This window comes from Panthera leo, chromosome D1, assembly GCF_018350215.1.
Source record: "Panthera leo isolate Ple1 chromosome D1, P.leo_Ple1_pat1.1, whole genome shotgun sequence".
Classification (NCBI taxonomy): Eukaryota; Metazoa; Chordata; class Mammalia; order Carnivora; family Felidae; genus Panthera; species Panthera leo.
In genome coordinates, this window is record NC_056688.1 from 56,983,587 (window position 1) to 56,997,251 (window position 13,665).

At 36.4% G+C, this 13,665-nt stretch overlaps 1 protein-coding gene and 1 long non-coding RNA gene across 7 annotated transcripts in view; one reads left to right on the forward strand and one right to left on the reverse strand.

Annotated features, from left to right (window-relative positions):
• RNF169 (ring finger protein 169) overlaps positions 1 to 13,665 on the reverse strand; it is a 99,275-nt gene that overhangs the window by 60,278 nt on the left and 25,332 nt on the right. For both annotated transcript variants that reach the window (XM_042905079.1, XM_042905080.1), the window contains exon 2: positions 5,882 to 5,955. In XM_042905079.1, coding sequence (XP_042761013.1) covers positions 5,882 to 5,955 — 74 coding nt within the window. The remainder of the gene's footprint in view (positions 1 to 5,881; positions 5,956 to 13,665) is intronic.
• The window catches only part of LOC122199757, a 41,591-nt gene that overhangs the window by 3,535 nt on the left and 24,391 nt on the right, over positions 1 to 13,665 (forward strand). For 4 of the 5 annotated variants that reach the window (XR_006193614.1, XR_006193617.1, XR_006193615.1 and 1 more), the window contains exons 2-3: positions 2,560 to 2,597; positions 12,119 to 12,222. This is a non-coding gene — a long non-coding RNA (uncharacterized LOC122199757). The remainder of the gene's footprint in view (positions 1 to 2,559; positions 2,598 to 12,118; positions 12,223 to 13,665) is intronic. The other variant, XR_006193616.1, reaches the window with a different exon arrangement.

Sequence of the window (13,665 nt, forward strand, 5' to 3'; positions counted from 1 at the left end):
CATCTCGCCTTCTGTCATACTTCCCGCAAAACCCCAAGGCTGCTTAAACCCAAAAGTGCCTTAATTGGTCTTATTTTCATTCTTGTCCCATAAGTCACAGACTGCTAGCTACCTATCCAATATCCATTCTTTCCTTCCTTACCAAGAGAACCCATATTTTACTTGGGAGGTTAATGCACCCAGCTAAACCACTGTACTTCCTAGCCTCCCTGACAGCTAGAGAGCGTCTATGACACTGGACCATAAAGCACAAGTGAAGTCACTGAATGAGCTTTGGAGAAAACCCTTAAAAAAAAAAAAAAATCAGCTGATATGTGCCTTTCTGCCTCTGACTTCTGTCTACATGTGATTCTAGAGAAGGATCAGCCATCTCACACTACAAGGAGACAAGCACACTTGAAGATGTCTAAACAGAAAGACAAAAGGAACCTGACTTCCTGATGTCACATAGCTGCTATATCAGCCCTAGGCTGCATACATCTGGTTTCGGTTACTAGAGAAAAAGAAAACTCCTCATTTGGTCATTATTTTCGGGTCTCTACTATTTACAGTAAATACAATTCCTAACTTCTAGACCCATTATAGTTTATTCCCTACACAGCAACCAGAGACCTTTTAAAAGTATAAATCAGATCACATTACTGGCTTCACATCACACTTAAAGTAAATTTAGGTTCTTTACCAGGTCAACTAGGCCTTCTTTGATCTGGCCCTTCTATTTCTTCCAATTCATCTCCTACCAAATCCCTATACCACCTTTTCACCCACCACTTGCACACTCAACTCCCGCCACACTGTTCCTTGAACAAGCCAAACTTGTTTCTATTTCAGGGACTTTGCATTTGCTGCTCCTCTGCCTAGAATACTCTTTCCTCATACTTTTACTTGGCTTGCTACCTCACTTAACCCACGTAGCAACTCCAATGTTGCCTCTCTGACAGACCTTCCTGATTATCTAAAACAGTTTTTTTGTGTCTCCTCAAGTTTCCTCTCCACCTCCCAGTAACTCTTCTGATCCTACTTTATTAATATATATTAAGTATTTGTTTGCTAATTTACTGTCTTTGGCACTAGAATGGAATCTCCCTGGGCAAGGACCTCAGGTGTCTGCAGAACCATATCTCCAGTGCTTGGCACACAGTAGGGATGCAAAAAATATCTGATGAGTAAATGACTATATAACATGAGCTCATTTATACTGAAAAAGACTAAAGCGTGTGTGTGTGTGTGTGTGTGTGTGTGTGTGTGTGTGTGTGTGTGAAAGTATATAAAGGACCTAAACTGATGTTACTAGTTGTTACTAGTTATCAAAGTTAACTATGGGGAGGATAATGAAAAATAAGGAAAAGAGGAATTTTCACATTTTGCTCTGCATATTTCTATATTATTTTTCTTTTCACAAAAAAACCCAAAATTATATATGATACATGGCAGGAAGAAAGTTTTAAACATATTTGGAAATATAAATCCACTCACAGAATCATAAAATTTAGAAACTCAGAGTAACCTTAAGCATACTACTCCCCCCATAGGTAGGATAATCTATGATTACTAAGTAAGTATCTTTTAAAAGAACTAGAATTAGAAGAACAAAATTTCTTTAAAAAAATTTTTTTTAATGTTTTTATTTATTTTTGAGACAGAGAGAGACAGAGCATGAGTAGGGGAGGGGCAGAGAGAGGGAGACACAAAATCCCAAGCAGGCTCCAGGCTCTGAGCTGTCAGCACAGAGCCCAACGCGGGGCTCGAACTCATGGACTGTGAGATCATGACCTGAGCTGAAGACAGACGCTCAACCGACTGAGCCACCCAGGCGCCCCAAGAATAAAATTTCTTATTAACTTTTCATAGCCCTTATAAAATTTTTTACTATCACTTAAACAAAATAAAATATACCAAATAAAAAGTATATCAGTAGCATGTTATGCATCAAATAGTAATGATGAGTTGTGTACAACAAATTCCCACTTACCATCCCTTGCTTAGTGGAAACTTTTAAGGATCTTCCTTCTCTAGATATACATCCAAATAATTATATATTTACTTTGTTTTCTTTTAGAAAATAAAATATGCACTCTAAGAGACACCTTTTTCTCTATCAAGTTCTCCATCCAGATGTCTAGCGCCTTTTAATTCTCCTTTACAACTTTATTAAGGCATATTTTACATGTTACATAATTTATCCACTTCAAGTGTATAATTTCAGTGACTTTCAGTAAATTTACCAATTTGTGGAACACACCATAATCAGTTGTAAAAATCTTCACCACTGCAATTAAATCACACAGGCCCGTTTATTCTTACTCCCCATTCTCATCCCCTCCTCCAACAAACCATTAATCTACTGTCTGTCTCCATATATTTGCCTATCCTGGACATTTTCTGTAAATGGAATCATACAATATGTGCATCCATTGTATCTGGCTCTTCTCACTTAGCATCTTTCTGAGGTTCATCCAACTGGTAGCACGTTCCATTTTATTGCTGAATATTAGTCTACTGTACGGATATGCCATACTCGTGCCATTTGATTTTATGACTTGAATTTGCATTTTCCAGGTTGTACAATGGATGCCAGATAACATGGGTACTTGCAGGTGGGTGGAGAGAGCTTTATATGTCATTTATTTAACCCAAAAGGTGAGCGTTTTTCAAGCCCAATCCAGTTTATATAGGGTGAGACTGCCCTAGCTTCACTTAAAAACATTCTGCCATCATTCCCTTTTAAAACTGCTTTTCTGTCCCTCCTTCCTAATAAGAATAAAAGCACAGTTCCCCAAGGTTTCCTTCTCTCTCCCAAAGCTTATTAAAAACCTCAGCTCTTACTATGCATTGTTTAACCTTCTTTTTCTACCTCCAATCCTTGTTTTCTTTTTATCTTCAAGCTGATAGGTTTAAATTTTCCATATTCTTTGTAAAAAAAAGTATATCAGAATTAAGTATCTGCAGATTCTGGAATTTTATTTAAGAAGAATCTGTGGTTCTTTTGATGTGGTCGCTAAAAATAATTTCTTCTTAAGTAGAAAAAAACTGTGTAAGTGATTTAAAAACAGAAACCAAAGTGGCAATCCCTATCAAAATAACACCAGCATTCTTCACAGAGCTAGAATAAACAATCCTAAAATTTGTATGGAACCAGAAAAGACCCCAAATAGCCAAAGCAATCTTGAAAAAGAAAACCAAAGCTAGAGGCATCACAATCCCGGACTTCAAGCTGTATTACAGAGCTATAATCAGCAAGACAGTATGATACTAGCACAAAAACAGACACTCAGATCAATGCAACAGAACAGAGAACCCAGAGATGGACCCACAAACATATGGCCAACTAATCTTTGACAAAGCAGGAAAGAATATCCAGTGGAATAAAGACTGTCTCTGCAGCAAGAGGTGCTGGGAAAACTGGACAACGACATGCAGAAGAATTAACCTGGACCACTTTCTTACATCATACACAAAAATAAACTCAAAATGGATGAAGGACCTAAATGTAAGACAGGAAGCCATCAAAATCCTTGGGGAGAAAGCAGGCAAAAACCTCTTTGACCTTGGCCACAGCAACTTCTTACTCAACACGTCTCTGAAGGCAAGGGAAATAAAAGCAAAAATGAACTATTGCGACCTCATCAAAATAAAAAGCTTCTGCACAGCGAAGGAAACAATCAGCAAAACTAAAAGGAAACCAATGCAATGGGAGAAGTTATCTGCAAACGATATATCAGATAAAGGGTTAGTATCCAAAATCTATAAAGAACTTCTCAAACTGAATGCCCAAAAAACAAATAATCCCGTGAAGAAATGGGCAAAAGACATAAACAGACACTTCTCCAAAGAAGACATCCAGATGGCTAACTGACACATGAAAAAATGCTCAACATCACTCATCATCAGGGAAATACAAATCAAAACCACAATGAGATACCACCTCACACCTGTCAGAATGGCTAACATTAACAACTCAGGCAACAACAGATGCTGGCGAGGATGCGGAGAAAGACAATCTCTTTTGCGCTGCTGGTGGGAATGCAAACTGGTGCAGCCACTCTGGAAAACAGTATGGAGGTTCCTCAAAAAATTAAAAATAGAACTATCCTACGACCCAGCAATTGCACTAGTAGGTAGTTATCCAAGGGATACAGGCAGGCTGTTTCGAAGGGGCACATGCACCCCAATGTTTACAGCAGTGCTACCACCAATAGCCAAAGTATGGAAAGAGCCCAAATGTCCATCGATGGATGAGTGATAAAGGTGATATGGTATATATATATACATACAATGGAGTATTACTCGAAAATCAAAAAGAATGAAATCTTGCCATTTGCAACTAACCACATGGATGCAACTAGAGGGTATTATGCTACGTGAAATTAGTCAATCAGAGAAAGACAAATATCGTATGACTTCACTCATATGAGGAATTTAAGATACAAAACAGATGAACATAAGGGAAGGAAAGCAAAACTAATATAAAAACAGGGAGGGGGACAAAACACAACAGACTCTTAAATACAGACAACCAACAGAGGGTTGCTGGAGGGGTTGTGGGAGGCAGGATGGGCTAAATGGGTAAGGGACATTAAGAAATCTACTCCTGAAATCATTGTTGCACTATATCCTAACTTGGATGTAAATTAAAAAAAAAAAAAAAAAAAAAAAGGCAGAAACCAAAGTACCCTCATAATACTAATATAGAAGAAGCATGAGGGAGTGCCTGGGTGGCTCAGTGGGTCAAGCATCTGAGTTTGGCTCAGGTAATGATCTTGTATTCTGTGAGTTCAAGCCCAGTGATGGGCTCTGTGCTGACAGCTCAGAGTCTGGAGCCTGCTTCATATTCTATGTCTTCCTCTCTCTCTGCCCCTCCCCTGCTCACGCTCTGTCTCTTTCTAAAGGTAAATTTTAAAACACACTTAAAAAAAATTTTTTTTAAAGTTACTAGGTCATGATTTAAAAATAAACAAAATAAAATAAAATAAAATAAAATAAAATAAAATAAAATAAAATAAGATAAAAGGGAGCATGAGGACCCAGGTCAACATTTGACACTCTCACTTAAAAGAGAAAGTCAAAAAATGTATAATAATTAAGCAGAGTTCTCTATTTTCTCCTTCATGTGACCTCCTTAAATACTAATTTTTCCATTCAATATAAAATGCCACAATAATGTTATTGTCTCACCTGTTTTATGATGATGTCTGATTCAGATTAAGTGGATTATTTACCTTTACAAAACATTAAATATCCACATGTAGAATCATTTACGGAGGTGTGTAAGGTATGGTGGTATAGGGAAAGGGCTGGGGAAGGATGATACAAATCTTCTAACATTCTTCTTATTACCAGCCTTTTTGACATCTTAATTCTCTAAGTGATTCCCAGACAATTAGCTTGAGAACATCTAAAATAAGATGATGTGAACATAGCTAAAAGCTTTCCCAGTGGTAAACATTCTCCACCTAGGAAATTATTTCACTACCCTCTGAATGGCCTAAGTTACAGTTCTTCTGGAGTACATAACAGAGTAAAAGCAACAAAAGATAACACCAATTACACGTAATTAGAGGAACTTTGCAAGATAAGGAAAAATAGTACAAGCTATTATTATTAAAGCTTAAATGTTAGCTTTTAACCAACATTTAAATGCCAAGAATACCCCCTTGTTGCAGGTGTAAGATAGGCTTGGGGAGCTACATTTTCATCTTTGAAAGGATAGCTAAAAAGAGGTTCTTAGTTAAGGTTTACTCTACTTCTATTATAGCTACGGTATAAGGTAATACAGAGAAAGGCTCTGCATTGTAAATTAAAAACCCACTAAGCATTCTTTAATGTCATTATTTCAATTTACTTTAAGAATATGAGTGATATGCTAATGTGTATACTATACCTTTCTCAGGCTTTCATATTCCTCACGAAGTTCCCCAGGCTTGCTTAATTTGATTGGTGCTCTGAATATAAACTCTGGAGAAAAGGGAAAAGAAACACTTTTTAACAGAAGTTTCTAGGAAAGAACCCCAAACCTTGTCCTACTGCTGTCCTCACATTATAAACCACATGAAAAATTGTAGTCATCTTAATTTGAATAGTCATTCATTCGTTAACAAATATTTATTAAAGGGTATAAATGAGGCAGAGTTCTAAGCACCGGTTCAGAAGCACTGAACACATAAAGCCCTTGCTCTCGTGGAGTTTAGGATCTTACAGACAGTAAACAAACAAGTGTGTACATAATACCACTGGTGGTACTGTTATGGAGGAAAATAAATGTAGGATGAAAGAAAAAGATTATTTTATATAGAATGGTCTGGAAGGGCCTGGTAAAATAACATGTTAAAGGACCTCAAGGAAAAACTGTACTTAAAGTTCTTAGTTCAATGTTACTAAGTAACATTTTAAATGAGCTGAAGTTTTATTCATAACACTGTATCTTTCTATTTCTTTTTCAACATTGCCATTGCCAGCAGAGTATTTTCCTGTATCCAACCTGTAAATATTTTCAGTATATAACCTGATTTTTTTACCCTTAAAGCCTTTGTGGTTTTTATTGGCCTATAGAAGAAAGTCAAAACTCTTCAATCTGTCATTCAAGGCCCTCCAAAGACAGATCACAACTTCGTCTTTCTCCAGCATTGGATCTCTTAACCCTTGACTGTTAGTTACAATAGATCCATGCCATATATTTTTAAACTTTCTACACTGTTTTCTTAGCTGAAATTCTGTTTTCTACCCTCATCTCTCTATATTTTTAAGTCCAAGCTATCCAGGACCACAGGAGACATACAGTACACACGGGTAATATAAATAGATGATAAAAATCCGAATTAAGAATAGGAATAAAAGATAGTTCTAGGGGCACCTGGGTTGCTCATTTGGTTAAGCATCCGACTCTTGATTTTGGCTCAGGTCATGATCTCAGAGTTGTGAGATCAAGCCCTGCATCAGGCGCCATGCTGGGCATGGAGCCTGCTTAAGATTCTCCCTCTGGAAAATGGGTGATGGGCACTGAGAAGGGCACTTGTTGGGATGAGCACTGGGTGTTGTATATAAGCGATGAATCACAGGAATCTACCCCCAAAACCAAGAGGACACTGTACACACTGTATGTTAGCCAACTTGACAATAAATTATATTAAAAAAAAAATTCTCCTTCTCCCTTGTCCTCTGCCCCTCCCCCGCTAACGTGTGCACTCACTCACGCGCGGTTTCTCTCTCAAAATAAATAAATAAATAAGTTCTAAATGCTAACAAAAAGGAGCGGAAAAGTCCACATTTACACTCCTTAAATGTGACATTTCTATATAACTCTATGTATATGTAGTGGTCAAAATACAGTATTAATTTTAAGACTTTCTAAGAACTCTATATCCCACTAAGGTTGATAAATATTTGTTGTAGACAAGTAGGCTCCTCAAAAAAATTGACTTTTGCCCTTTTTCAGTTGTCTCAACTATTCTGAAAGACTCTAGCATACCTAAGAAATATGGAAGATAGAAACACTGGATCTAATGCAGAAGCAGGGAACAGTAACTTAAAGGCCTACAAGTACTAGAGAACTGTTAGACTTTGCGTGTGGGAGGCAAACATTCCACCACCTTCACTCACTTAAAAAAAGTCCTGATGACTATTTTCATCATATCCCTTAAGCACATTTCTAATTATAGGCAAACAGTATTTAAAATCTGATGCTTTAATAGAGAAGGAGAAGCAGAGAGGTAAAAGAAAACCCTTAAGGCAATACAGTACTTTGAATCCATTTATGGAGAAGCTATCACATGTAAAATACTTCATATATATTTTCTCAGTGAATCTTCACAGAACCTTTGTAAGGTAGGTATTATACCCATTTTACAAGAAGGAAAATGAGAGGTTAATGACTTGCCTAAGGCCACAAAACTAGTAAATGGCAAAACCAACAGAAAACTATTAATAGGAATAAAGAGGGAAATCAAATAATGATTAAAAAGGCAACCCAACAAAGAAGATATAATAATCACGAACTTGTATGAACATATACCACAGCAAAAACACTAATAACATTATAAGGAGGAATTAATAAATCCAAAATAATGGTAAGAAATTTTAACACACCACAACTAAAAACACATCAGGCAGTCCAAAAGGAAGTAAAAATGTAGAAAAACTGAACAAAAAAATTAACAAACTTTACCCTAATATATTTATATATATGTGTGCACTCAATGAATAGAATATATATTCCTTAAAGCAAACAAGGAACAATTAAAAATTCACTAGGTCACAAAGAACTTCCAAAGAATTCATATTATACAGACTTTGCTCTTGGATCCTAGCTGCTATTTTCCAAGCCAAGTTTTCTGGCTACTTGGCTGGTTATTCTGGATTACCCAATATTCTTTTTCAATAAATTCTTTTTCTGCTTAAATTTGCCAGAGTAGATTTCTGCTGATTAAAACAGACAACCGGATGGTTGCATCTTTTAGGTGAAACTATGAAATGACCCATAAACCAAGCTCTAGTAAAACAGGTTAAGAAAAAAAAGAGAGAGAAAACAAAGTAATACCTAGAATAAAGAGAAGGACCAAAATACAGTTATCAAGGTGGGGGGGGGGGGAGGTTAAATCTCCAAAGGTTATCAAACAATGCTATAATGAATGATCTTGCATGCATATCATTTTGCAAGTATATTCATAGATCAAAGTGTTGGAATTACACTTACTGTGTCAAAGAATATGTACCTACGTGTTTTTGTAATTCTGACAGACAATACCAAGTCTTCCTTCCTTCCGGTAGCCTATACTGATTTAAGTCCCACCAGCAATGCATAAGAATGCCATTTCCTCATACCTTTTCCAACACAACAAGTGTTGAAACATTTTAGTTTTGCCAATCTAATAGGCGAAATTCTGTATCTTATATACATATTTTATGAGTGAAATTGAGTACTTTTCATGTTTGAGTAATTTGCATTTACTTTGATATGAAATGTTCTTTACTCCTTATATTAACTTTTTCTTCTTGATTTGTAAAAGCTCTCTTTCTATAAGGTAAATTAGCTTTATGTCACATAACTAGCAATACTTTTCCTAGTCTATCATTTGCCTTGACTTTGCTTATAGTGGTTATTTTTAGGTAGTTATATTAATCAAACTTCTCCTTTTATGGCTTCAGTATTTTTGTACAATTGGAAAGACCTTCCCCAGGCCAAAATATAATAGCAAATTCTATCATATTTTCTTCTGGTACAAAGTATAAGATTCTTCTCCTGTCTCCTTTTAAAAATTCCAAACCTTTATTTTTATTTGAGGAGCAACATGAGGAAGACAGTCTTATTCAGGCTTATAAATTTACTATCCAACACAAGGGACCAAAAATATTTTAGTGGTGGCCTGGTGGAAATGATGACAATTTTTATTTACTGTTGGAGAATTTGTTTTCTTGAAAACGGTCTTGCTAACATTTAGAACAAAATGTCCAAAGAGCTTACCATCTTCATCACATAGTGTAAATAATACAAAGTTAAAAGCCTGATCCCCAACTTAGAAGTTTCCAGAGCTTTGGAGAACTCATCTCAACTACTTCCTCTTCTGTAAAATCAGAGTATTATGACCGGCCATTATGAGGATCAAATGAGTATAATGAAAATGAAAACACTGTAAACTATTTCAGCCAGTATAGTGGCATGCAATAAAATCTACTAACTACAGGGGCACCTGGGTGGCTCAGTCGGTTGAGCGACCGACTTCAGCTCAGGTCACGATCTCACGGCCCGTGAGTTCGAGCCCCGCGTCGGGCTCTGGGCTGATGGCTCAGAGCCTGGAGCCTGCTTCTGATTCTGTGTCTCCCTCTCTCTCTGCCCCTCCCCCGTTCATGCTCTGTCTCTCTCTGTCCCAAAAATAAATAAACGTTAAAAAAAAAAAAATTAAAAAAAAAAAAATCTACTAACTACAAAATTGTCTCTGGTATTGGAGAGAGAAAGAAGTTGTGGTTTGGTCTGGTTTACTTGAAATTACAACTTACAAGAAAAAAATATAATTATTCAATTGCTTTGATAAGTATATTACATTGCAAGTTAAATTAACTTTCGGACACCTATTAATAGAAATCTCAAAGTTTATGTATAAGGCCAAGTGGAACTCAGCATACTGACTGAAATCTGGGCCTTGACTTATTTGAGAGTAAAAGGTAATGGGTAGGGTAGAGGTGAAGTACCAATTTCCATTCACCAAAATCAGTACTAATATAGATTAGCTTAATCTCAGATTAAGATTAATAATGTTTAGGGGCAACTGGGTGGTGGCTCAGTCAGTTAAGCCTCTGACTTGGGCTCAGATCATGATCTCGTGGTTTGTGAGTTTGAGCCCCGCATGGGGCTCTGTGCTGACAGCTCAGAGCCTGGAACCTGCTTCAGATTCTGTCTCCCTCTCTGCCCCTCCCCCGCTCACGCTCTCTCTCTCTTTCAAAAATAATAAACATTAAAAAAATTTTTTTAAAGATTAATGATGTTTAATGCTTTAACAATACAAAATGCTAAATAGTCAAGATCATTTTTTGCCCCAACAGAACTGTGCTACATTAAATGGCATTGTGCCCCCAAATTCACAAATTACATAAATACAAAAAAACTGTGAATTGGTCCAACATGACACTAATTTAAATATTTAATCCTATTTCCCATTTTACTAATACCCTCTAGAAATGTCAACAAGGCAAAAAAAATCCCATCTTTATCCTATGGACTTGCAAAAAAAACCCCATATTAGATTCTAATACCTGCTCGGTCAATCAAGTGAAAGTATTTAGAAATGCCAAGGCTTCTCTTTGCCTTGGTCTCTTCATCTATCAAATAAAGATCAAAATACTGGCCAATCTACCTCCTAGGAATGCAGAAGATCAAAATTAAAAGAAGTAGGAGTAATCAATGAAGAATCCCTATAATAAATAAAAACAGCTAACATTTAATAAAAGTACACTATATACTAAATGTCGCACACACACACACACACACGCACACATACACACAATGTAGAAAAGAATTAACACAGCAGGCCTCACTGCCTATCTCAAAAGGCCCACTTACAAGGTTGGCCCTTGGCTGACTGGGGCCTAGGAACTTGGATTTCAGTAGAGTTTGCACCCCCACAACTGATTAGGTACAGGTTTATTACACCTAAATTATTTATAGAAACAATACAGTTATGGTGAATACCTTCTTTCGGGCTGGGAGTCTGTAATTTTGGCACATGCTAGGCAGAGGGTGCCCATCATCAGCCCCTAATTAAAACTCTGTCTAATGAGCTTCCCTAGTTGGCAACATTTCACATGTGTTGTAACAACTCGTTACTAGGGAAATTAAGCATGTCCTGTGTGACTTAACTGAAAGTGGACTCTGAAAGCTTTCATCTGGTTTCCCCTGAACTTTGTCTTATGTGCCTTTGCTGCTTTTGAATTATATCCTTTCACTATAATAATTCATAGCCATGAGCATGACTATATGCTGTGTCCTATTAGTACTGCTGGTGAATCATCATAACTGGGTGGTCTTGGGCTTTCCTGAGAAACACACACACACACACACACACACACACACACACACACACACACACCATGGACTAAAATTAAAATCTCTTTAGATCTCATTTCTACCTGAGAGACAAGGGTGGGAACACACTAGATAACTTGTAAAGTTAATGATTCAGTAACAATATTTTTATTTCATTTTAATTTACTACTCAATAGGTTTCTCCAAATTCTGAAATACTCTATTAATAAAGTTTAACATGATGGTAAAAATGCTATTAGATTTTAAACTTACATAAGAGTAGCTATAATATCTAAATAATTTCTTTGAAGCTTTTTGAAATGTGGTGTTTCAATCCGCTTGAACTATTGAGAAATGGAACAGAAAAGGGCCAGAAAAATGAAAATCTTCCCTTTTAAATCACAATCTTTTACAATGTCTCTTAAAGCTGACTGGAAAACATGTATAAAATCAACATTATTAATTATACTAAGATATTTATCAATCATTATTAACCTTTCAGGTTCCCCACCTTTTAATAAAGAAAAAAACCAATCATTTATAATACAAGAGCTGCTGTCTGCTGATGTGGGACTTTTTTCTCTTTATTTCCCTCTGCCTTTCTAGGGTCATAAGTCAGATTCCTCCACTCCAAAAGATGAAATTATGGCTGAAACACCTGCAATACTACCACTAGAGCAGAGCAACTGGAGAAAACCCAGATGACCCTGGTATGGTGATGCCTTTTCATATATACTATCAAAAATATAATTTGTAGACATCATTAAAATTAAAAATGTCTGCTCTGCAAAAGACAATGTCAAGAGAATGAGAAGATAAACCACAGACTGGATAAAATATTTGCAACAGACATAGCTGATATAAATATAAGACTATTACCTAAAATATACAAAGAACTAGGGGTGCCTGGCTGGCTCAGTCAGTAGAGCATGCAACTCTTGATCTCGGGGTTGTGAGTTCAAGCCCCATGCTAGATGCAGAGATTACTTCAAAAAAATTATAAGGTTTTTAAAAATATACAAAGAACTATTAAATTCAAAAGAAAACAATCTGATTTTTTTTTTAATGGGTAAAAGACCTTAACAGACACCTCACCAAGTATATACACATGGCAAATAAGCACATAAAAAGATACTCCATATCATAGGTCATTAAGGAGTTATGAATTAAAACAAGATACCACTACACACCTATTAGAATAGCCAAAATCCAAAACATGGAGAAAACCAAATGCTGGCGAGGATGTGGAGCAACAGGAACTCATTCACCGCTAGTGAGAATGCAAAATGGTACAGCCACTTTGGAAGACAGTCTGGCAGTTTCTTACAAAACTAAACAGTCTTACCATATGAACCACCAATTGTACTCCTTGATATTTACACAAAGGAGTTAAAAACTTATGTCCACACAAAAACCTGCACAAAGATATTTTTATCTGCTTTATTCATAATCACTAAAACTTGGAGACAACCAAGATATCCTTCAGTAAGTAAATGGATAAATAAACTGTGGTACATCCAGAAAATGGAATATTATTTAGTGTTAAAAAGAAATGAGCTATTAAAGACATGAAATGACATGGAGGAAACTTAAATGCATATTACAAAGTGAAAGAAGCCACTCTGAAAAGCTACATATTGAATGATTCCAACCACATGACATTCTAGAAAAGACAAAATTATGGAGACAAAAAAAAAAAAAAAAAAAAAAAAAAGACCAGGGTTTGCCATGAATGGAGAGGGGTAGGGATGAGATGGCAGAGCACAGAGAACTCTTACCCCAGTAAAAACACCCTATACAGGGGCACCTGGGTGGCTCAGTTGGTTAAGCGTCTGACTTCAGCTCAAGTCATGATCTCACAGTTTGTGAGTTCAAACACCATCATGGCGCTCTGTGCTGACGCTCAGTCCAGAGCCTGGAGCCTACTTCAGATTCTGGGTCTCCCTCTCTCTCTGCCCCTCCCCCACTCCCACTCTGTCTCTGTCTCTCTCAAAAATAAATAAAACATTAAAAAATTTAATAAATACTCTGTACAATATTATAATGATGGATATATGTCATTATATATTTGTCCAAACCCAAAGAACATACAAGAGTGAACTCTAAAGCAAACTACAGACTGTGTGATTATAATGTGGCATTGTAGGCTCATT